This window comes from Eufriesea mexicana, unplaced genomic scaffold, assembly GCF_001483705.2.
Source record: "Eufriesea mexicana isolate 0111107269 unplaced genomic scaffold, ASM148370v2 scaffold1674, whole genome shotgun sequence".
In the NCBI taxonomy this organism is placed as follows: domain Eukaryota; kingdom Metazoa; phylum Arthropoda; class Insecta; order Hymenoptera; family Apidae; genus Eufriesea; species Eufriesea mexicana.
This window is the reverse complement of record NW_016909769.1, coordinates 228,319-255,269: the sequence shown is the minus strand read 5'-3', so window position 1 is coordinate 255,269 and position 26,951 is coordinate 228,319. Positions and strand designations below refer to the sequence as shown.

The window sequence follows — 26,951 nt, the reverse complement described above, 5'->3', positions numbered from 1 at the left end:
GAAAATGGACTGTAAAATTAAAGAGTATATATAAATATATATTTATGGTATTACTTTTGTTTTTATAATTTATAGTTATTTTTCAAAGATATTAACTAATAAACTAAATTGTGTAATAAACAGTATAATTACAACTTTTACTATAATTTTGATTTTTGTATCTGCTTCGTGTACCTTTATATGTTTGTATGATTAATAATCATAAGACAGATGCGCAATTGTTAAACAAAAGTATGGAATAAGTATGTTGCGTTGTGAAAGAAAAATTTTTAGTTGAATTTATCTTCAATTTTAAAATTCATTTTTGTATTTTATTTATTTATATGATAATTGTTATGTTTCTTTCTTTTTGTTACCTTTGCTTCCAAGGTTTCTAGTTGCGCCATTCTTGGTTCCAGAAATTGCTGTTGCGCTCCAGTTCCAGTATGCAGAGCGGTCTGAAAGGAAAAAAATAAGAATTATTGGTAGGGTGATATCATTAATTAATTTCTCAGTAATTTCTCACTATGTGCTCGTATAAGTCAATTATGAGTTAATTATAAGTTAATGGTACAAGTAATTATGAGGTAAATATTATACATTAAACCAAAATGTGATATGTTTATAAATAATTGTAAGAAAGGTATACTTAAAATACGAATTACTATTTCTTCATTTTATTTGCATTATTGAATTACTATTTAAATTTTTTCAATTTTATTTCCATTACTAAATTTTTACCTTTTTACATTATTTTTTTAAATAAATTGTTATTGTTCCTTTATTAATATTCTTGAATTCCTCATTTTTTTTAAAAATTTATTTCAATTATTAAATAACTATTTTTTCATTCTAACTCCATTATTGAATTAGCATTTTTCTATTCTATCTCTATTAATAAATAATTATTATTTCTCTATTTTATTTCTGTAACTGAATTCCTATCTTTTCATTTTATTTCTATTATCGAATTATTATTTTTCCATTTTAGTTTAATATCTCTGTTTGCATTTTATTATTTACTGAAATATCAAATGACCCAATAAATTTGAAAACAGGATACAACGACGTGATATTTTGTTATATTTCATGTCATTTTTATAGCTTGGAAATATAATTAATATTCAAGTATTAACTGTTAATGCTATTTATTTTGCCTCAACGTGTTACGAACGTACAACCTGGAAGAGTTGTAACGCAACAACTGTTAATTTAATGAACCATACTTTTAACTACATGTACATTTCGTGGTACACGGTGGGACCGTGGTTTTCCTGTTATGATGAGCGTCGTCCTTCTTGAGTCTTCGCAGTAAGATAATACTCGTGGTGCTCGGAACATTTTTTAACGGGTGATGAGTTTTCAGCGATGAGAATGGTGGTAATCGTGTGCACGCAATAATTATAATTATAACACGATAATCATCTTATCAATGATATATTCTCTACGAAACTCACAATTAATGGACTAATTTTAAATAATGAAGACTTTCTTCAACGCACGTAATTTCTTCATACAGTCGACAATTTTTTTTTAATAAATTCCGTGTTGTGATTTATTTTTATTATTAATTTTATCAGTAAAATGAAGACTGGAAATTTTTATAGATTCTGAATGCCTGGAGATGTAATTTCTGTATTGAGAACTTTAAGGTTTTAATTAGTGTTTAGAAATAATTTTAATTCAGGAATAATTGACATTAATTAATCTAAATATTAACGTGTAATTAACAAATAAAAAGGCATAATATTCAGGTATTTCCCACGTCAGTATATTAGGACGAAGCAAAACTGAAAATTTATTGCAATTTTGAAATGTGACACGCAGAAAAGGTAAACATGGTAAAGAAATATTATCTATTCTAAATAATTTTTATATAAAAAACAATAATGTAATATTGAAAGATAAAAGGTAATAAAAATTTGAATAAAAAATAGGGTAATTAAAAAAAGGAGTTTTTACAATTTTTAACAAACATGAATTTATAAACAAGGATTATTTTCAGGATAACTCTATTTTGTATTTTGTATTTTTATTCTCATACAGTATAATATAGTATTCTATAGTGTCTAGTATAATGTAATAGTTACATGTAACACAAAATATATGTAAGTCTGAACAAACAAGGTAATAATAGTAAATTCGCACTTAACCTTCCTTAATTAATTTCTAGACTCTTTTAATTAAATTTTTATAAAACAAAAGTAAATGAAGTTAGAAAGAAGACGTATATCACAAAGGAATAAGAACCTCAAAGCCATTGGAACTTTAATAACATTAATTATTAGTACAAATAATGCTATATTAATTTTAAAATAGAGGAGAAATTTCTTGAATTAAATTATAATAGTCCCATGTGTATGTTTATTCGATAACATTTTAAAATTTTGGAATCGTAATATGCTTTTAAATTTCACACACTTATTCGAAATTAACATATTAACAATTTAGAGAATATAACTAAATTAGGAAATATAAATTAAATTAATATAAAATTATAATATAACATACAGATAATATTATTAATGTATAGAAATACATATATGTATATAGAAATAATACAACGATATGATATAGTTATAAAAGATAAATATATTTTTTACATATTATGTATGTACATATCATATACATGTATGTATAAATATACATGCACACATATCTCAAAAAACCAAACTGAAAAAGATTTTATCAACATTTTTATTCGTTTCAGTTAGCGTAATATCATAAGTTTTTCAATAGTGCTATGAATTATGTTTAGTCAATAATTTCTAATTATGCGAGTAACATAATAGCGATACTATATAAACTGAAGTAATATAACACAAATAAACATAGGTGAGCAGTGGGGAAAATGCTAAGAACATTGACCTTGGCTTATGTTTAGGTTATGTTTAGCTTAGGTTATGTAACGGAATACGTAATGCTAGTTCTAAGTAGATCTAAGTTGCACACTAAGATTCTCGAGTACCGTAAATAAAATAATTACATGCTATTACCACGAATGAACAACAATTTGCCAAATGACTTCAGTTACAATTTTGAGTACAAAGTATCGAGTAGAAACTAACCTTAAAAATTTTAAGTAGCATTTCTTTATTAATTTGGTAGTTTTGATGTTACAACATTATATATACAATGAACAATATAATTGGACGATGACAACATATCGATCCACGAATTTGTCAGTAAATACTTGTCAAATGAAGCATTTGTAGGTTATGTTGTCTGTCGTAGTTATGTCATACACAATGATATTATCATACTAACTATCTATATTATCTATACTAACGCACAAGACAATACTTGTTGGTTTATTACGATATTAATTTTATAATATTATACAAAAAATATTGATAGAATGGAGATGAATAATTTGTGAGAATAATTTGAGATAATAAATTGTGAAAATTTATTTTGCGTCTATATTTCGAAAATAGACTCCAATCTATAATAGCTAACAGCTATTTTATTTATTATACTTCCTTCTTACTGGTATTTATTATTATTTATTTCTTCAGATTTAGTATTATGATACAATGGAAGTACATTTATTTACGGTCACCCATAGCACTGTGTTTTATGCTGTCCATGGGTATTCTGAGAGCTTTTTCGCTATGCTTTATGTTTCTGACCACCTGTAGTGTTACTGACTTCCCGATTCTACGATGCAAAGTCGTGTTTGAAGTTTACGAGTGATCTAGTCACAGGGTAATTTAGTGTAGCAACTTTATCGTTCCTTTACGAGAAGCTGTTATTTTATCAAACTTGACAGCAATATTTCGTGGTTCCTGTTCTTCGAATAATAGTGAACTGAACACAGGAAGTAATAATTCAGCATGTCACATTTCCTATTTTCCTTGAAAAATATTATTATATTGTTAATAATTATTTCCTATTATTATTATTACGTAGGAAATAGTAATAAAGTATTTGTTAAAGCCAATAATGTGATAAACAGGGGATTGATTGCCGATTAGTAAATATTAGAAAAGTAAAACTAAGAATAGTTAAATTTCGATATAGAAAGAAATTTAATAAATTAATTAGTAATTGTTACGACCTAAAAATTGTATAATATTTTGTACTTTAAATTCAGGGTGATATCATTTTACATATTTTGTAAAAATTTTTTTAATTTTGTATAATGTAGAGTAATTTCAAAATTGTAATACGCAAATATCTCCATTTTTTGAATTTTATTTTGTTTAGATATTATTGTACTATTATATTTTATCGTTACGCCATTGCGTATATACCAAATGACAAACTTAACAATATTGGTTTCTAAACATACGTGGTTTCTTTAGAAAATCATATATTTAATATACAGGGTGTCCCAGCAACGGCAGTACAACCAGAAAGGGGTGATTCTACGTGAAAAAGCAAATCGAAAATAAAGAATAAAATTTTTTCATTCAAAGCGTCGTTATCGAGAAAATTGGCTTTGAATATTCACTGAGTGCGCGTGCACTTAGCTATGTCTTATATGAATAGACCATCGATACATAAGTATCGGTGGTAAAATTGAGGAGGGGGTGGTTCTACGCGAAAAAACAAATCGAAAATAAAGAATAAAATTTTTTCATTCGAAGCCTCGTTTTCGAGAAAATCGACTTTAAATATTCACCGAGTGCACGTGCACTTAACTTTGGCTATGGCGGATGGACCATCAGTGTATCAGCATATTCGGTGGATATTCAAAGCTGATTTTCTCGAAAATGAGGCTTCGAATCAAAAAATTTTATTTTTTATTTTCGATTTAATTTTTAACGTAGAACCACCCCCTTCTCAATTTTATCACCGATATTCATGTATTGATGGTCTATTCATATAAGCCATAGCTAAGTGCACATGCACTTAGTGAATGTTCAAAGTCGATTTTCTCGAAAACGAAGCTTCGAATCAAAAAATTTTATTCTCTATTTTCGATTTATTTTTTCACGTAGAATCACCCTTTTCCCGGTTGTCTTACCGTTGCTGAGATACCCTGTATATCTAATATTAATTAACTTCTTTGCTACGAAAAACGTATATATATGTATATAATAATAATAAATATAGTATATACATAAAAGAGCGTATACTCGAAAATGTTTAGTTAGTTAATCACTTGCTGTTAATGTGCATATATGTTCTTTCATAACACAAAATCATTTTCTTCACTTCTACTCAGGCTACGGTCACAGTGACTGCGTATGCGACGAATAAATTTACGAATTATTAGACTAGATAATTGGCTTGAATTATGAATTACTAATGGCAAAATATTCACTGGACAAATATGATAGGCTATGGTTATTTCCTTCTTCTCTTTATATCTTCCTTTCACAAAGAAATGGAGATTGCACAATCGTTTGCACAATCGATGATGCGATCAATCAATTCTGACGAATTCACAAAACATCCAAAGAATGGAATGCATGCAATATAATCACTTTCATAGGAATTTATTTATCCGATCGTCTTGACGTATGCATCGGACAAACACATATTTACACTTGTTGAAAAGCAGTTTTATATGCATTAAGCCATAATTAATTTCATGTAATTTTTAAATCCTCTTACCCATATATTCTTTTGTAAAAATTTTGTTAATCTATATAACAAAATTTCTCCCAATTCTCAAAATACTGTACTAAAAAGATTTAAATAATTTTTCTGTGTATAAATATCACGAATTTTGAAAAATATTACTACACTTAGAGTGGTATTAATGTCATAATAATAAAATAAAATAGTTCATTAATAAAATAAATAAAATAAAATTCAGCAAACCAAAATATTTCTGTATTTACATAATTTCTGAATCGTGTGACATATATAGAAGTAAAAAAGTATATTTTTTATAGAAGATAAAGTATTTTTTATAGAAGACAGAATTTACAAATTGTTAAACAAATTTAAAAAGAGACAAGGTATGAACACCATAAATTTGAAGTAGAAAATAGTGCTCAACTTTTACATAAAAATAATTACCTACTTCATTATTATAGATTTCTTTGCATGATGAAATTTAACTATATTTCTACTTGTCTGACTAATAAGTAACATTGAATTTTTCTTTAATACGATGCAGTATTCTTAATTAAAATTATTTGTCTCAGATCAAAATTTTCAATATATTGTTTAATAAACGTACTTTGACACAAACAAAATGATTACCATTATACCAAACCTGTATACTACAAATACCGAAATTATTTTCCAACTAGCCAAATATTTTTCTAAGATTTCTCAGTTCGTAGTATTAAATAATCCATCTCTTGTCCTGAAGCAATGACTCAAAGACTTCGAAAAATTCCGAAAAATTTGTAAAAATATTGTTGAAAGATAAAAAAAAATTAATTAATAGTTAGAAGATGACAGAAACAGGAGTTACGTATCAAAACGTTATATTCCAATCAATTTTGTTCATTTGTTTGAAATAACGAAGTGACTATCACCATTCGTCTTCGCTGCAGCATGTCGTTTAACTCATGCGGAACCCATTTATTCACTTTCTTTACTTTTCCTGTTTGCACCAAGCGTCGAATAATCGTAGAATTATTCAGGCTTTCAGTTTCATTTTAAGTACTATTCCTCTTACTGTTTGCCATGAACTATTTTCAGTCATCTCTTTTCAAACAGTATTATCGATGACATTTTACCATTTTCTTCTCGACCTATTTGCCAGTGAAACGTTATTATTCTCCGTTTCTATGAATCTCTTTCAAACCGTTGTTTACATAAAGTTCTTTATATAATAAATTTACATTTTCAATAGCTTTTACGATAAAATTAAATTATATTAAATTAAAAATAAAATAAAATAAAATTATATTAAATTAAAAATAAAATAAAATTATATTAAATTAAAAATAAAATAAAATTATAGACAGGATTATGTGTGTATATTTTGTGTCTTGCTTTATTTATTTATTATTTTGTTATTATTATTTAGACAGAGAATATTTATGCAGATGTGTGTTGAAATAAGCAGAATATACAAATACACTGTCGATTGTAAGTATTAGGACATTTATTTTATCAGGATAATAGTGAAAAACACGATGCTGATTCATTATGGAATTCTAAGTGACTTTATGTTATAAAGTACATTTTTCTCACACTTACAGACCTTCTAAAGAGTAACTGCCGTTTTTAGAATGTGCAAATCACTTCCATACCGTACTCTTAAGAAGGAAACACATTTCTATTTTCATTCCAACTGTATCTTTATTTTTATTATAGTAATCAAACGTTAGACAATGAAAATGCACTCTCTTGACCATTATTGGTTACATACTGTTATACATACGAAATGATACAAAATTTTATTATTCTTCTTTTTAAAAGACGTCTGGAACTACGATTTTGAAAGTTACATTAACAAATAATTATAATATTGATAACAAATGACAATTGTCAAAAGCTTTGTCATTATCATGTGTTAGAAAAGGTGGCTTTTCTTAATACCCTATACATTGTGCATTTAAAAATGAATCGAAAAGGAAGAATAAAATTTTTTTGTACAAGGTCCTATTTTCGAGAAAATTAAATTTAAAAATTCGTGGGGTGCGTATAAATTTAATCATATTTAATTTCAGTATAGTTTTCGTGTCATTCTATTATTCGATATACTTACTATAAATGTAAAGATACTGGAAATGTTTGTGCATATGAATAGATAATCTATAGTGAAATTTATAGCACCAAAACTTGAATAAAATAATGCATATCCCATGAATCTTCAGGCTCAATTTTCTCAAAAATAAAGCCTCGAACGAAAAAATTTTATTTTTCCTCTTTGACTTGTTTTTAGGTATTGAATCAATTTTTGATTGATTGTACCATTAGTTACTAAACATTCTGTACAAAAGAAAATTTATTTATTGTAATTTTAAATACACATCTTACAAGAATTTTTATTCAATCTATGATTTTTCTACCTCACGTAGAAAAATATTATAGAGTAATAAATTTGCAACAATACTGTAACGAAATTTTTGATGACCCTTCGAATTTTACCAGAAATCGCATTTGGGTATGAAATAAAAATTCTTTTTGAGATTAGAAATTTATTTATTTTGATATCGAATTAAATAAAAGGTAACTAATAATATACAGAATTGTATTTTATCACCATCTTTTATTTAATTCTATATAAAAACCAGTATGTTTTTGAAACCAAAAAAAAATTCAGTTTTGAAATCAAATACTATGCCAATTTTAGAAAATAAAATTGTTTATTTCACAATACTGCATGAAATTTATGTATTAAAGAAATTTAGTTGTTTTAAAATGTTTATAAAAGTGTTAATATTTATAAAAATCCCATTTTAATATTTATATATATTTATAGTATAATATTTATAAAATTTATAAGAATCTGATTTAACTTTATTGCAATAATCATGTTATAAACAAATTTTCTGTGTTTCTAATAAATTAAATATTTATACAATTATACGTTATGAAAAATATGCATAATAAATTGGATTCTTTAAATCATCTAACGACAAAGCAAAATTCTATGGAGTTCCTGTAATTTCACCTATTTCCTATAAAAGTTTGGATTTACATAAAGAACCACTGTCCATTTATTACTATATCACTTTAGTGGTATTAAATAATCTATCTGCAGCTATTACCGGTTTCTAGTCCTTAAGTGAAAACAAGAAATTCTAGTCACTCTATAATTCTCTGCTACATAAGTAAGGAAAATTATACAGAATTAAATTTCTCCACGAATTATGCGAATATTTCGATTTTTTGCAACGTCGAATAATGAAGTTGTAATAATTTCGTTATTCTAAATTTTAATATTCGTCACAGGTGTGTTATAAATTTTTGTATGGCAGTAATTTACAATATTCTTTCAATTATAGAATGTCAAAAATGAAAATTGAATGCATGTTATCTACGTGATAATTTCAATGGCTGGAAATATGACTGCTTCGTATGTATTAACATACTAAGTTAGCATGAGTGCACATGTAAATTCATTTTGCACCATATGTGTTTCATAAAGAGGTCTGCCATTGTGGTGGAATTTGTTGAAAGAAACAATCACCTGAATTGGTTTGTTGCAAGTTATGCATCACGAGGAATGTTCATAACTGTTTCTTCACCTCAAATTACTCCTGTCTTATTGTTTTAACAATTTCAACATGGAAGAAGCTGCAGAAATTTATATAGGAATTACATAAAAATGAATAATTTATGATTTATTATTACTCGTGATATTTTATGTAATTATTTTAATATGTTATAATTTGTTATTATTTATAATATATTGTAATTGTAATTTATCATTATTTATTATCATTCATGATATATTGTGTAATTATTTTAATTTATTACGATTTGTTATTATTTATAATATATTGAAATTGTAATTTATTGTTATTTATTATTCATTATGCATCTTACAATAATTATAACTTATTATTGGTTATTGATAATTTATTAATACATGTATTATTAATACAACAGGAAATTATGTATAATTTATATAATTCATGTATTGTTTATAATTTGTTATGTTAATAACTGTATTACATAATAAATAATAACTTGAGAGCCATTGTTCAAAAATAAACTTTATTGAATATAACAATTTATCTTTAAATTGTGTTTCATACAAAATTAGATTAATTATGAAATTATCTTAATTACTATAAAAATGAATACAATAAAGTAGTTTGAAGAATTGACATACATTTGTTTCAAAAAATAAATAAAAATTTAATAAATAATAAGTGGTATGTGTTAAAGGCAATTAGTTTCTAAGCTTTTTTTATATTATTTTATTAGAATAAATCTACGATGAGAATGACGTTATAAGAAAATAGGGATGTGCTGTAGGCTAATTTAAAAATTTTTTAAATTCGCAATTTGAAACTCGCAAAATTTTAAGTGCTAGTTTTATCTAATAAAAAAATATCTCCTTTTAAAAACTGAAGTATACAGTCTAAACCAAAAATAAAATTTTTGAAAAAATGCAAACATTTCAATTTCTTATCAAAATAAAAATTAAAATAATAAATTTTACTATTCAAATTCCAAACTAATCTTATATTATAATAACTAAACTTTATTAAATAACTAACTAAACTAAAATTTAACTCTAACTAAAATTTATATTATAATTTCCAATGCTACATTTATGAATTTCTACATTTTGCTAATACGTTGATTATAACACAAAATTTTGTTATAAAGTGCGACACGATTTTTCATAGCAATTGAAAAATTATGATCTCCAAACCTAAAAATAACGGCAGATCCTGAGGTATGAATATCGCGTCTATATTCACACTTCTCTCTTTTCTACTCCCTCCAGAGTTTCTTCCCTTTTACTTACATTTCTTATGCCAATAAGAATTCTCATGCCAATAATATTTCTTATACCGCTAACAAAGTAACTTACGTCGGCTCGTATAAACGTCGCACAATAGAAAGTTATGAAAGCGTGGTTAATGCGTATTCAGTGTCGAGAAGAGGAACGAAGCGGTTTTAGATAGAACTTTAGAAAGATGCGTGTCTGGTTTTCTACTCGCACCAGGCGAATGGCGTGTGACTGCAACCCGAGCCGAGAAATTACGCGAAAGGCCCGATTGTAGGGCTCGTGAGAATTACGATTTCTTGGCTGGCTGAAGAATTCTCACGGTTATACGCGCATCACCCGCGTGAGGGAGACACTTAACGTATATGCGCGATGATCGTATAATGCGCGAGTCATCGACCCTCTTAAGACGTCCATGCCTATCGTGAAACTTTATTGCGAAATCTGCTTGACCTACCGATCCGTGTCAACGCGGTGGCCAATGCTGAAACGGGACCAATGAAATTAATGGGACACTTTTCATTCTATTTTTGGAACTAGGCCATTTCAAGCGGCTTGTCTTATGAAAATTATTCAAGCAGTGTATATTATTTTGCGTAAATTTGTTTGCGCGAATTAACTGTTTATTATTGCATTAACGATATATATGCGTACATTGAAATCTTCTTTAATCCCGTTTCTAATATAAGTAGTAATTTACTGCTTTAGTAATTTTACAATTAAAGAGTGAAGCTAGGTAAAGGAGTAAAGTTACTACTAATGCTAATTTTGTACGATGTTTAAATATAATAGGTGATTCAAAAGATTAGCAAAAGAAAATAATGCTAATGAATAGGAAAAATTTAATAATAATTATTACATTACGGATGTTAAAGTTTTCCAAATAATTATTAAAAGTTGATTTTATTTTTGGATTTAACTTCATGTATCTATATCTTTATTCTTCTTCTATGTATGCACAGAGTGTGCATTTTATTTGAGACCTTGCTAATATTTTAAATAAATGTAGTAATTTTCAAAACGAGTTGTGCTTCATTATTGAGATATAAATATTCAAATTTGACGTGTCATTGTCTTTTCTAAAACTATCATAACTATGTCAATATTTTACCTTTATAGTCTTGATAATATGTCTTGGTAATAGTTTAATATTAGCTTATTTTATGTAAATGTATTTTATGTATCTCTGTATTTTATACGTCATGTATATACGTCATGTATACACTTCATTCAAAATTGGGACATATTTAAAAATTGTAAAGTATAGAGGGATAAATAAATAATAATAAAATAAAATCGTTTATTTTCAAATAAAATCTCTTTATATGAAAATGACTTTTATTTTGTGATATGTTTTATAGGTTATTCATAATAATTATAGAATAATTGTGTACTTTTTTAAATTGCATTTTATATTTTAGTTTAAACATGAGCAATTTGTATTTTAAAGTGTCGAAATACTTATTTAAGTATAATATATCACTGTTATATTTAGTAACTGACCGTAACACGAAGCCAAACAAATTTGTATCTTCTTTACATAATTAATCGGTTTATATTATAATTATAGCAATCTATTCCACTCTTATTCACTCTATTTACTTGATTCAATGTAAACTGAGCGTCTAATGAAAAACGATGAAAGTTACTTCATTATAATTCTTTACAGCAGTAATTTGTATCAGTAATACGTAACAGTAGCACTAGTACACTACTGTTATCATTAACAGTATGACTATCACTACTGTTATGTTAATAATTCTTTTTATTCTTCAATCCAGTAGCTTTTTTTGAAATTTGCTAAAGTACATGAATTTGGAATATAACTTTCAAATTGAAATAGCTCAATATATAAATTAGTTATGAGAGAAAATATACATATATATGCATATATTGTACAGGGTGTTAGAAAATTCACGCAAGATTTGAATCTTGCGCCATTTGTGAGCCAGTGTTACCAACGAAAAAAAAAAAAAAAAAAATACAGCGTGACAGCTGACAGTTCAGGGTTATTAAAAATGGAGCGTTATATGAAAGAATAACGCGTCTTCATTGTTGAGCAATATTTACAGTTTTTTGTTAAAAACCTGTGCCTTCTATCAAAATTACTTCTTGCGTGAATTTTGGGACACCCAATATAACTACTACATGTTTATATATAACCTCAATAAACTAAAAAAATTTGTTTAATGTTGCTAGATTGCTAAATTAGGTAGAAAATTTTTGACAATTTTTTTAACAGTTATATTACATTATTGTTGAGACTGTATACACAAAGTAATTTAAAGTTGATTAAAGATAATAGTGATTATATAATTATATAATTTTATAATAATATATAATTTTTATTGTTATGATTTCTTTCATTGATTAATTAATTTACTAATAATAATTAGGTAATGTCGATTAATAACAATCATTTGAGAATTATATAATTTAAATGCCATAAAATGAAAGGTGAATTAATAATGAAAGATTAATATCATTATTAAATATAATACAATACAAATATAATAAACTAGTAATAATAAATAATACTAACAAAAGTATAAAATAAATGTATTATTAAATATAGTATTAAACATTAAATATGTAGATGTAACAAAATTAATATCATAGAATAATAATAGTAGTAGTAGTAAGTAGCATAAAATTTAAATTTTATTCACTGTTGAACTGAAATAGAGGAAAATGACATAAAACTAAGGCGAATACACTAGAAAATTTCCTAACTAATTTCATAACTGTAAAATCTTCGATATCTTAATATAATTACACAAATGAAATCAAATCACGTTCAAATACAATTAAAATTCCCAAATAAGAAACTATCTCAATAAATATTCCAAGCATCATACATCCATCTAAATCAAAACCCTCCCGGATAAGCTAACTCGCCTAACCTAACTAATTAAAATAATCTATCTCTACCCATAACCAATAAATCATTGATAAAAGCCAATCTCTCATAAAATTTGTTTCACTATTTCAAACAACTCGACTGCGAAATTAATTTCACGCTTTCATGAAACATCTTATATCTCGACATCACTGGTTCACCTGGATCGTTGGTCTAACGACGAAACGAGCTGTCGTTGATTCACGACTAATTCAACCATAACCTGTCATAATTACTGCCGTGTTTCACAAAGCGTAATTGATACGTCATTCACTATAACGTAAACGCTTATACGCCTGACGACGTTTCGAATTGTAGATATAACCGATAGGATGGAAAGTGTTATGGATGCTCGCGATACCTTAAGGCGCCCCTCCAACTATTGGCGAACAAAGAATGTCGGGTTATTACCGGCAGAGGCCAGTGCCTTGTGACGGCGGCGTGGTGCACGACGAAACTTCCTACTCGGATCGTGCTGGCGCAACGTAGTTAATTGAAGCAATTAAAAGCAGCCTTAGTTCGCCACGGGTCGTCTTCGCGTTCGTTAATCATCGGAGATCGTGGGTGTGCTCGAGAAGAAGGAGCATCATGAGCATGAGGGGAACGTGTAATCATTGTCAGGGATGGAAGCTTCTACTGGCAAGGGAGACCCGGAAGGCGACCTAGGAGAGATACTAGATACGCCAATTCTTAATCTAAGATTAGTATAAAGGACGAGAAGACTGAGAGGAGCTATTAGTTTCTGGTCATTCTTATCGAATGGATCATTATTGCCAATAATAGCAGGGAAATGGTTATAATCACGAGTTCTTAGATTGATTTCTTGGTTAGAAATTGCTGATCTTGTTTGTGTGGTAGATCGTCAATCAGGAGGGATAGATATTTCAACTCATATTTTGCTGCTCGAACTGTAATTTCAATCCATTGAAATTATTGTACTGGTTTTACAATATCAAATGATAATTCTTGTCAATTGAAAGGAAGAGATACTTCAATTGATTTTTAATATTGTGACCATAACCTCAATCTTCTTGCACTTTTATGCTAGTTTTATAATGTGAGATGATAATTCTGAATACATATATATTTGTCAGAAAGAATGTATACTTAAATTGATGTTTATCGTTATAGCAATAATTTCATTGCTTATGAACTTTTATGCTAGTTTCAGAATATAAAATGGTCATTCTTAATATAAACACTTTGTCGATTAAGAGATATAGATACCTCAATTGATGCGTACTATTAACTATAATTCTTATCTCTTTATATTTTTGTGTTAGTTTTATCCTATGAAATGATAATTCTATATATAACCTTTGTCAATTAGATGAGATAGCTGCTGTAATTAGTATTTACTATTCTAACTGTAATTTTAATCATTTTGAATGTTTAAGTTAGTTTTGCAATCTTGAATAGTAATTCTAAATATAAACTTTCTTAATTAGATAGGTTGGATACTTGAATTAGTATTTACTATTGTAACTGTAACTTCTGTCTGTTTGAATGCTTATGTTAATCTTCTAATATAAAATGGTAATGACATATAAAGTTTATCAATTAAATTAAGATAGCGTTTCAAATAATATTTACTATTGTAACCGTAGCTTCAATCTTTTTGAATTTTTATGCTAGTTTTCTAATATGAAATGATAATTCTAAACACATTGCACTGTATGAGTTATGTTATACCTTTCTTATCTCAAGTTACAACTTTTGTTCCAAACTCCAGTCAAAAACAGAACATTTCATATAAGTCCAAATTATGCTTTTATGTTTATGAAATTAAGTAAAAAGTTCTAAACAGAATTTCACATACGCAATTAAAAATATACAAATGTTAACATTACATGCTATCATTTGTGTATAATTATTTTACAAAATTGATTTAACTCACCAAAGAAACTGATCTTTGCTGAAGTTTTAGTCCTAGATCTTCTTTGCCGTCACCACAGTCGGTTGTATAGAATAGAACACTCTTCTTCGATCCCCTGAAATCAAAGCTGTTTAATGTACCGTGTATATGACGATTGAGACAGTTGAATCTCTTCTCTGCGCAATCGAACGTATTGTAATTGCATGTCAAAGGGTCGTAATTTCTTAGACCATGATATAAAATATTTTATTGCTTATACATTATTCAAGTATTCCATCGTATTTTAACAAAATTTATTGTTTTTACATATCTTCACCTTTCTATATATCCATTATATATTATACAGAGCATTTCATACAACTGGACCCAACTACAGGTCTGACGTGAAAAGTAGAACAAAATTTCATAACGCAGGTACGAATTCATGTCGGATATGATATTTCGAAAATTTCAAGGTTATCTTTACATTTATAAATGAAATATACATATTTTTTTTGTACATTTACAGACGTATATATACAGGGTGTCCCAGCAACGGTACAACCGGGAAGAAGATGATTGTACATGCAGAAACGAATAAAAAAAGAAGGAATAACATTTTTTTATTCGAAGCTTCGTTTTCGAGAAAATCCACTTTGAATATTCGCCGAGTACACTGATATACTGATGGTCCATCCGCCATAGCCAAAGTTAAGTGCGCGCGTACTCGGTGGGTATTCAAAGCCGATTTTCTTGACAACGAAGCTTCGAATAAAAAAATTTTATTCCTTATTTTCGATTTGTTTTTTCACGTAGAATCACCCTCCCCTTGGTTGTACCACCGATGTTGATGTATTGATGGTCCATACATCTAAGCCATAGCTAAGTGCACGTGTATTCGGCGAATATTCAAAGCCGATTTTCTCGACAATGAAGCTTCAAATGAAAAAATTTTATTCTTTATTTTTGATTTGTTTTTTCATATAGAATCACTTCCTTCTCGGTTATACCACCAATGCCGATGTATTAATTATCTATCCACCTAAAACAAAGTTAAGTGCATATCTTCTCGGCGAATATTCAAAGTCGATTGTCTCAAAAATAAAGCTTCGAATCAAAAAATTTTATTCTTTCTTTTGTTATTCGTTTCTGCATATAGAATTACCTCCTTCCTGGTTGAACTATCGTTGCTGGGACAGTCTGTATGTTTATATAATATATATAAAAGAGGTGAAATTTGTAAATAATTCTCAGAGGAAACACATATATATAATTTAATAACATCTGTTTTTGCTTAATCAAGTCTTTTCTATTTTCCACTGCTTCAGAATTTTGGTTGGGTCCAGTTACGTGAAACACCCTATACGTTCGTTATATTCCGTATTATACAGGGTCAACTTGCTATTACTGTTCCAAGTCATAATTCCATTAGCAGAACAATCACAGAAAAATGTAGAAGGAAAAAAAGTGAATGACGTAAAGAATATTATATCTGTAGGACTATGTTTTCTTTACAAGTCTAATGGTATTAGACAGTACATGTGCAATTAACTATTGAGTTACTTTTTTGATCGAATTATTTCAATAACATTTTAGGTATCTCGTAAATTAATAATTCTTTTTACTACTTTATTGCAGTGCTTTTATACACAGTATGGTGAGAAGAAAGAAAGGTATGTAAAAAGAAATATATATTTCTGTTAGTGGAAATAATGCAATTGTGCATAGATCATTGTATTTGTAATAATCCTACAGAGGCATCGATATTTGAATCATTCTCCTTTGGTATTTTTCTGTGACTGTACTGGTAACACAGTTATGATCTGAAGCAATTGCATGACTGTATATACAATAATATTTCTATATATAACGATATGTATTATATTTATATAGGATGAACTGATAACTTTAATCATCTTGAATATTTCTTTTATTTCAGGTGTCGTGAATAAATTTTTCATAGATGAGTTATATACTATGGAGAGGCCTGTAAAATGCAATTAACTTTTTTTATAAATCATATTATTAGTCATATTGTAATAGTTAGTATAAATTTATTTTAAAAATTATTTCAAATATTTTATTTTTAATGAGATCAGGGATCACATTTCAGAGCAACAAATAATACCAGTACAATTGCTAACACAAATTTAATAATTACGTACAGTGTATGCAAAAATAATATATTATATTACGAATTTTGCAGATAATTGTATACTATTGCAATGATAAAAATGTTATATAAGAATATCATTTAACCATTTTTATAAATTTATTAATTTTTTCTGTTAATCAAATTTATAATATAATATTCGAAATTAAAGCTAACGATTTTTGTCACTTAGTATGTTTTTAATATTATGTTTAGACAAAACACTACTGTTGAATTTTTATGATAATTAGATTTGCTAATTTCTAAATGATGCATTACTCATTGTTACCTGTTTTGCTTTCAATTTCTTCTTCTAACAATAAGTTACGAAGATTAACCTGGGTTTATAGTTCTAAACACAATTAGAAGCAACTACCATTGTTATGTAAATAGTCTTCTAATTTGATTTTTATATTTTTACGGATTTTCTCACAAAGATTTGGTTCTAATTCTAGTTTAAAATTGCTGAATGCGATACTTTAATTGTTAGACGAAATTAAACCCTTGACACGAATTGAAAATAGTTCTTTTTACTGCTGCCCTAATGAAAGATGTCAAGAATTTCATTTATGTGGGAATAATAGTCGAGCGAACGAAGAATGTTCAACTGTAGGATAGAAGTGCGAACAAAGGATATTTCGAGGGCTGAGAATTATAACAGTGTAAGTCATTCTCATAGTATTTATCCTGAAGAAATGCTTCCAGTTTATTATTATCAGAAATCTTTGCACAGACATCAGCACATGCACATATACAGGGTGTTCTAGCAATGGTAATACAACCGGAAAAGGGGTGATTCTACACGCAGAGACGAACTGAAAAGAAGCAATAAAATTTTTTTATTCGAAGCATTGTTTTCGAGAAAATCAACTTTGAATATTCACCGAGAAGATATGCACTTAACTTTGTTTTAGGTGGATAGATCATCAATACATCGACATCGGTGGTATAACCGAGTACGGGGCGATTCTACACGAAAAAACAAATAAAAAATAAAGAATAAAATTTTTTCATTTGAAGCTTCGTTGTCGAGAAAATCGACTTTGAATATCTATTGTATACCCTGATATACTGATGCTCCATCCGCCATTGCTAAAGTGAAGTGCACGCACACTCGGTGACTATTCAAAGTCAATTATCTCGACACCGAAGCTTCAAATGAAAAAATGTTATTTTTCATTTTCGATTTGTTTTTTCACGTTGAATCAATCCCTCTTTAATTGTACTCCGATACTCATGTATCGTATATAAGCTATAGCTAAGTGCATGCGCAGTTGGTGAATATTCAAAGTTGATTTTCTTTGAAACGAAGCCTGGAATCAAAAAATTTTATTCTTTTCTTCGATTCGTTTCTGCATGGAGTATCACTCCTCGGTTGTACTACCATTGTTGGAACATCCTGTATATACATATATTTATACGTATGTATACAGGGTGAGTCATGACAAGCAAGACTAAATATTTCCATTATTAACGTTACATCAAAACGTTACATGAAAATAAAGTTTTACGATTACGAGGATATGTGTACAGTGATAGGAATAAAAATTCTTTCAAGGTAATTTTTTTACGTGTACTTTGAAGAATACGCTTTGAAAAATTTGATGTACCTCAAATAAATGCTCCTCTTTAACCGTTTAAATAAAATAAAAAAAATATCAGGTTAGTGTCTCCAATAATTGTGAATAAAATAGTTTATGTGTCTCATTTTGTATAATAATAATAATAAATACTAATATATTCATATTAATAAAATAATTATATAATAATATAGTAACGTTATTAAAGCAAAACTTTTCAAATAAAAAATATTTAATTTTCCGTGTTCCGTCATCCTCTGTCATTCTATGGTAAGAATTTCCTGCTGTGAAATCCCGTTTAAAAATAAAAAAATTGTTAAGACTTCAATCGTTGATTTCACATCTTCAAAGTTATTTTCTGCCGACGAAAAGATTACTTCGTGTTTAACTAGTTATACTTCACGTACATGCATACTTTCATTAAAATCAGAATTTGTAGGTTAGAAAACCCCCTTAAAATATAGCACTCGAATATTTTTATGAGTCACTGCATCTGTGTTACTTCATATTTAATTACGTAAAAACACTGGAACTTACGTTGTATTACGTGCTACGATACGATTAATACCAAACGTAAAAATATATTAACACGTTGACTGTCATGGTGGTCATCAGTGACCGGCATTTTTCTCCTCAGTGGCGCCATGGTAGTCACCAGTGTGCAACGATACTAATTTTTTAAATTCATATTTATTTTATTCTAACCAGTTTTTGAAAATTTGAACAACGTAAATAAATAGAGAACTTTGAACAGAAGACGTTAATAATTTGCACCATTTTGTTTTTGCCATAATATTGTTTGATAATTCATAATTATATCGTAAGAATAATGTAAATTTTATCGTGGTCCCTCGAACGTGTTGAGAAAACTTAAATATCCATCATAAAGATTAAAAATACTGCAAAATTTCATTCACCTGAATTTATCACGAAACAATCAGTTCATATGTATAACTGAAGTTCAAATGCATTACATTCCGATAATCCAGCAGCGAATAATGTAGAGCAATCGATAGTTCGACAACTATAGTCTCGATTATGTTCATCATTCGATAACCATCGTGAAGTGCGAAGTATACTTCGCTCGAATAAAGAAGTTTTCATCCAGTAGGTCACGCAGAGATATAAAATTTACACCGTTGACGAATAAATAACATTACAATATTAATCGCAATTCATTTTTCCATTATTTTTGTCGTTATACAAATAATTCGATAATCCGACGCTGTCGAAGTCTCGAACATACTGAATTATAGGAATTCCATTGTAACAGAAGTCCACTGTTTGTGCCTGCCACCTATGATCTTCCGTGCAAATTATAATAGTTCACGTTTAGATAAGTAGATTCAATCGGTAGGATATCATTTAATTGAACAGTAACCAAAATTTTGTTTATCACTAGATAAACAAGTTATTTATCACTAGAACTACTAACCTGTAATGAGTACTTAAATATATTATACAGGAATGATAACGTACATAAATGTCAGAAATTAAATTACATATCACCGTATTTCCACTGGCACATATAACATCTTTTCATACAAAACAAATTTTTTTTAAATTTTTGGTGTTTGTAACTTTCCATAGGAATGTTTCAATTGTAGTAACATGGTGAAGACAAATACATATACAGGGTGTCCCAAAAAACATAAACACACTTTAATACCTTATTCTTTCTAATTTATACTAATTTATTACAATATAAATATAATTTATTTATAATTACGCAAAGTGTGTATACATTTCTTGGAACATCCTGTATATATGAATAAAATTCGACATTAATCTCGTTAAAATTACATTTGTATGTTTTAAATAATTGGAAACATAAAATATTTAGAACAAGCCACTTTGATTCCTTTGGTAAGCCTAGTATTAAATACATAAAGTTATACTTTGATAAGAAAACAACAAAAAGAAGTAACAGAATTATTTATCGAAATAATTTCTAACTATCGATCAGTTGATAAGGAAAACTTTTAATCTCAAGAGGAAGAAAATAAACACGAAGAGTCACTTATAACCTATCGAAAGTATTTAATCCTACTTTCATTGAAATATCTTCATTTGCTCGTTAAATTAGTCCGTATATTTATTTACAACCTTCATTTATTCTTTATATTTGTAAACTCTCAGCATCATGGAATATCACCATGGAATCGTTTAAAAATCGAAACGACATCTGTGTGGAATACAAGGAATTGCAAATATCTCATACTTGTTAGCCATGTAGGTAAACAAGTATCGTCGATAGTATTATTCGTAATAAAAAGCGTGCCTGATCATACTTGTCAACCATAGTATAACGAGAATTTCCTTTAATAAATTAAACCTAACCTCTCGTGCTCCGTTGGTTAGGAGTGTTGCTACTTTTATCCGCACATGTCATATTTTCTAAGGAAGCTGAGTTACTTGGCAGTTTATTTAGCATCGAACGAAAATTTCGTCGAACGACGTGGTCATTTCATTCGAGTGTTTGCGCACGTTGCATTCTATGGGGTCGTAAGCCTTCTTTCCGAGCATGCGCGGGATTCCTGTTCAGCGAGCAATACCATCGTCTGAGTAAACTTATCAACAGATAATGGCGCATGCGAAAGCAATCACTTGTTCTCGTTTACTCCACTGCACGCGAGGTTGACCTAACCTTTGATGTCCGGCAAGGTAATGTATCAGTCCTTGATCTCCAAACCGTTGATCGAAACGCGTTGGATGTAATGGTCTTCCATTATTTGCTATGGATATTTCATTACCTGCAGAATAATTTCCGACTACTTTGTCAATAAACGAAGCACTCGATGCGCATTTTAAAGGTTAGACCATGGTGAATGGAACAATTCGTCTTTAAGCATCGTGGATAAATTGATCGATTACCACTTTCTTTTACCTATATACTTTATGCATCTAATTTAGAATTGTATAATATCGTTATCTCACTTAGAATTATGAAAAAATATATATCGTGTTTTATATTATAATTGAAAGTCGATTAATTATAAGCATACTTAAATTCGCCTAATCTATTAGTAAAAAAAATTAGTGTTTGTATAATCTGTTATGGTATACATATTTATAGAGTTTTATATAAATTAAAAAATTTGAAAGAGAAAAAAGAATTTTCATTCTTATTGGTTTTCTGTATAACTCACTAGCGCCACCACGGTTCGTAACTACAATAAATATATTGTAGATATCGTACATATCGTTGAATTATTTTCTAATTTTATTGATATAATCTTGGAATTATCTCTTTACTACTTGTATCATATTGTTTTTGAATACTCTTGTGTGTGAGTGTACATATAAATTATCGATAGGTTTAATGTCAAGGTTAAGACTCACGATGAGATGGCGCTGTGGCAGAATCCGTACGCACCGTCAGTTTCATATTGCGATCCGATACGGTAACACTCTTCGACATAAAATCTGAACTGCATGATCGAGTTACGTGGCACTTAAACGGTTAGCATAATTTTGTGAACTTTAATACCAGCGAGGGCACGAAATTGGGTCATAAATGAAGAATTATACCAACAAATTGTTTCAACATAGATATTACAAAGTAACGAATATTTAACGCAATAAACAGACTGTTATAGCTGAGAAAAATATTAGAATAATACAGGTACTTTGAAAAATATATGACAACTATTTTAAACATTCAATGATCTTAGCAAAATTTTTGGTTAGGTCAAATCAGATGCTCGCGTACACTTACTGGCAAAAGATGAGAAACAAAATCATCATTTACAAATTTTTGTATATTTTTTATTTTTCAAGATACATATTTTAAAATGTAAAATAGGAAAAAGAAATAATATCCTATACCTCAGAGCTTTTTAATCCTTTAATAAATGTTCCAAGATTATAGCAGTAAAATTAGAAAATAATTCAACGTCATACACAACATTTACATAACATTTATTGGAGATATGGGCCGTGGTGGCGCTAGTGAGTTAAATGGAAAATTGTCTTAAGGTTGTCTTAATTAGAATGTTGCAGAACAGAATTGTAGAGGTTAAACTTTGGTAATAGCTCGCAAAGAATATCTTTAATCTATAATATTTATCCATTAAAATTCTCAAATATCAGGAAGTAAAAATAATTACGGAAACAATTTTAATTGAAGATATTTTAAAACGAATCAACACGTCCTGCATACCTAAGTATCAATTATTTAATAAATATTTAATCCTTTGTATGAGAATTTCCATTCTTGCATTCTCATACAAGAAGCACACGCCTTTCACAAGGATTTAAATATATTTTTGTTCTAATAACTTGTAATAACTGATAGAATTATAAAAGTATATAACAAACAATTATTTAATATTAAACTTTGCAGTATTTAAAACTGAAATTTAAACTTAAAGTTATACTGAAATATTTGAAACAGTAACGATATATACAGCAAAATGGAAGTGTCAAAATTACATTAGTGAAATCAGAAAATAATTCAACGATATGTACAGTATTTACAATACATTCATTATAAAAATTATTTAACAATATTTGAAATCAATCTACATACAATACTAATCGAAAGCACCGTTAATTAAAAAATACGAAGTTTCAATACAATATTGATTCATTTTTTATAACCTTAAGGTGATCCTGCATTGAGTACACTAGCGCCGCCATGATTCGTATTTTCAATAAGTATGCCAAAAATATTAAGCCACACAAGGTATCCTAAAAATCATGGTACAATAATGGAATAATATTTCTATATGCAAAAATGGGTCGAAAAGAAGGAATAAAATTTGTTCTCCAGTTATATACCAGTAAACAACAACCTGCACAAAACCTAACCTTATTTGTAATTAACGAGCGTATTTCAGAAGGTAAAAGATATTAAAAAATTCGTAAATCATTACTTCGTTTCTTAACTTTTGATCAATATGTGTAACGACATAGAAAAAGTGATTTAAAATCGACAGTCAGTCTGGAATTTTCTTAAATAGATTAATAGGTTAACACGTGTTTGTCGGTAGGAAAGAGTAATCATAACCAGTGCGTGAAGTTCATTGTCGTTACAGGTAGTAGCGCGAACTGTATAATTATTCGAATTGGTAATAAAGTACTATAAAAATGCAGGGGACGTTCGAAAAAAATGTGTTAAGTCGCGAAAAAAGTTGACGAATAGGGAACGGAGAATTAATCGGTCGCAATGGCCGCGATGAGCAGAGCCTTCCAGGATTCTACTCTTCAATTACGAGCGATAAATCAGTGTATAGCGTACAGGCCCACTCCACACCCTTCTTGTCGCGAGCAATTAAACGCGAACCCGTAATATAATACGATAGTATAGCCTGCGTTTATGATAATCACACCTGAGTGCCTTCCCATTCCGGTTGAATGGCTGATGTTCAGCGAGCACGGGCGAATCGATGTAGCACCGGCTCTCGTTCATAGCGACAACAGCGACAACGGCAACATTTCAACCTACGTTAATTTGCCTGCTGCGTTGACATCTGAAACGGAACAAAAACATTTCTCTTATTACTTTCTCTATCCCTATCTTGACGTATGATTTATTTTGCCGTATATTTTTCAACGATACTGTGAGTGAATTGATTATTACTTTTTGTTATTTTGAATTTCAAAATAAATTTTGTTATTTTTATTTCTTATTTATTTTTACTTTTTATTAAGAAAATTTAGAAGAATTGGTAAGCCTGTGGAATTTTTTCTTTACATTATTCAAATTAATCGTTGATTTTTCCATTTCTGTTCAAGAAATTATAAAGGAATTTGAAAATTTGTGGAATACTTTTTTATAATACTGTTTTAATTAATTATTTACTTTTTTAACCTCTGTCAAGGAATTGCAAAGTAATTGAAAAACTCATGCAACATTTGTCATAATATTATATAAATTAATTGTTAATTTTTTAATTTCTGTTAAAGGGATTATAGAACAGTTAAAAAGTTTGTGGAATATTTTTTTATAATATTATTTTAATTAACTATTTATTTTTTTACCGTCTGTCAAGGGATCGCGAAGTAATTGAAAACTTATGGAACATTTGTCACAATATTATATAAATTAAGTGTTAATTTTTTAATTTTTGTTGAAGAAATTATGGAGCAGTTGTAAAGTTGTGGAATATTTGTTTATAATACGATTCAAATTAATTATTTGCTACTTTAGTCTTTGTCAAAGAACTATGAAGTAATCGAAAAATTCATGCAAAATTTGTCATAATATTATATAAATTAATTCTTAATTTTTTAATTTCTGTTGAAGGGATTAAAGTTTGTCAAACATTTTTTTGTAATACTATTCTAATTAATTATTGGAACATTTGTCACAATATTATATAAATTAAGTGTTAATTCTTGAATTTCTGTTAACAAAATTGCAAGAAAATTTTATTTCAAGTAATTATTAATTTCTGTTAAGGAACTGTGGTAATTGATAAGCTTATGTCATATTTTTCATAATCTCATATAAATTAATTATTAATTTTTATATTTTTGGTAACGAGGCAGTAAGAAATTTGGAAAGTTTATGGAATATTTTCTTATATTATTCAAATTAACCATTAATTTTTTAATTTCTGCCGTTAAAATTGTAGAGTAGACACCTTTTTCCAAATTATTCAAATTAATTATCATAATTTTATATTAATATTCAATTTTGACGAATCCGAGAACTGTAAATATATAAATTACGAATCAGGAGTTATTAAAATACAATTCAAGTACCACGTATATTTACTTGTTCATGTTTTACACGTGATTCATATTTTCTGCACATTTATTAAAAAACTTGTAACAAGAAAAAGATGGTTCCGGCCAGAATCGAACCGGCGACCTTCTGCGTGTAAAGCAGATGTGATAACCGCTACACCACGGAACCTTGATGCCCTACGTCCTCATTTTCTACATCGTGTTGTTTTGCGAATTATTTTATGCCGTGGTAACTCTCTGATTATGGTAAACAACTTATACATACTAAGGGAGTCTTACGCTACTCCACGTCAAAAGGAAGAGCATCTTCAAGAATTTTTTTCAAGGAAATCATAAGACTTTTTAATATAAAGATTTCCTCCTCTTCTTCGTTCATGTTTGGAGAATATTCGCAATTTTTTTCGCTACAAAATTGTGAAAATTGTAAGAATTATATAATAACATGTACAGATTGGTTTAAAATTAGGGGTTTTGATGGCTGACGTGATTGCAATTGTTCTGCTTATCCAAAACGAACGATCCAAAAATATTTCTTTGGTTTATTATTAGTATTAGTAATATTCTAAGAGGCAGTCGCAAAATTTGGACGTTACAAAACATTTTTACAATTATATTTAACCCTTTGCACTCGAGAGGCGATTTAATCAGATTCTGAAGATGGATGTATTTATTACAATTTATTTATCATTGATAAAATGTGTGGATATAGAAATTAAATTGTTTAATCGTTAATTTAATTGTCCTTGATAATACAAAGCATGTAAATAATAGAAATATGAAGAATTATTGATTAATTTAAGATAATATTTTTATTTAGTGATCGATATTTGCATGAGCATATTTGCATTTTTGTCTTTGATTCCTATACAAGAGTGTTGAAAAGATAAGTTTAACCTTTTGCACTCGAGAGGCGAGCTTCAGTCGCCATTTAATCAGATTCTAAACATGGATGTTATTTAATATATCAAATTTACAATTACTCAACGATGCGTGGAATATCGAAGCAAAATAATTTTACGTCTTAATTTGCATACGATTTCTTATTTATCGTTTTAAAAATATCGTCCACTTTATGGCAGAAAGTCTTCGAATTACAATTTTTCTCTAACGAAAAAATCGTCGAGTGCAAAGAGTGAAAAATGAAAATTGACATCAAATACGAAATTGCAGGTTTGCCTAAGTATTTCTTGCAACGATTATCTTTAATTCAATTAAATAGGGGCGTCAAATTACTATGTTTCTATGTCACGCAACATCCAAGTGAAATTTATAGAGGATGTAGATAAATGTATATACTGCAAGAACTTGTTGGTCTGCTTAACTTGACGGAACTACTCAGCACACGCTTGGAAGGCTGACTTTTTTCGGTGCTTAACTTACGTTATCGAGTATTACATTTCTTTATTCTTTTTTCCCTTTCTTTTTTCAATTTTCAAGTCGATGATTCCCTCGGAAAAAAGATT

The 26,951-nt window shown here is 28.3% G+C and overlaps 1 protein-coding gene and 1 non-coding gene across 2 annotated transcripts in view; both read right to left on the bottom strand.

The window, feature by feature from the left end:
* sprt (PDZ domain-containing protein sprite) overlaps positions 1 to 24,205 on the bottom strand; it is a 55,039-nt gene extending 30,834 nt beyond the window's left edge. Inside the window, exons 1-3 of the mRNA XM_017901579.1 lie at positions 24,126 to 24,205; positions 15,103 to 15,196; positions 357 to 437 (exon numbers count right to left, since the gene is read on the bottom strand). Of these exons, the coding sequence (XP_017757068.1) occupies positions 357 to 437; positions 15,103 to 15,196; positions 24,126 to 24,205 (255 nt within the window). The remainder of the gene's footprint in view (positions 1 to 356; positions 438 to 15,102; positions 15,197 to 24,125) is intronic.
* A 1,379-nt stretch (positions 24,206 to 25,584) lies between these two features.
* On the bottom strand, positions 25,585 to 25,657 carry TRNAV-UAC (transfer RNA valine (anticodon UAC)). The gene has a single exon. It is a non-coding gene; the product is annotated as a tRNA-Val (tRNA).
* Between the last annotated feature and the right edge of the window lie 1,294 nt (positions 25,658 to 26,951).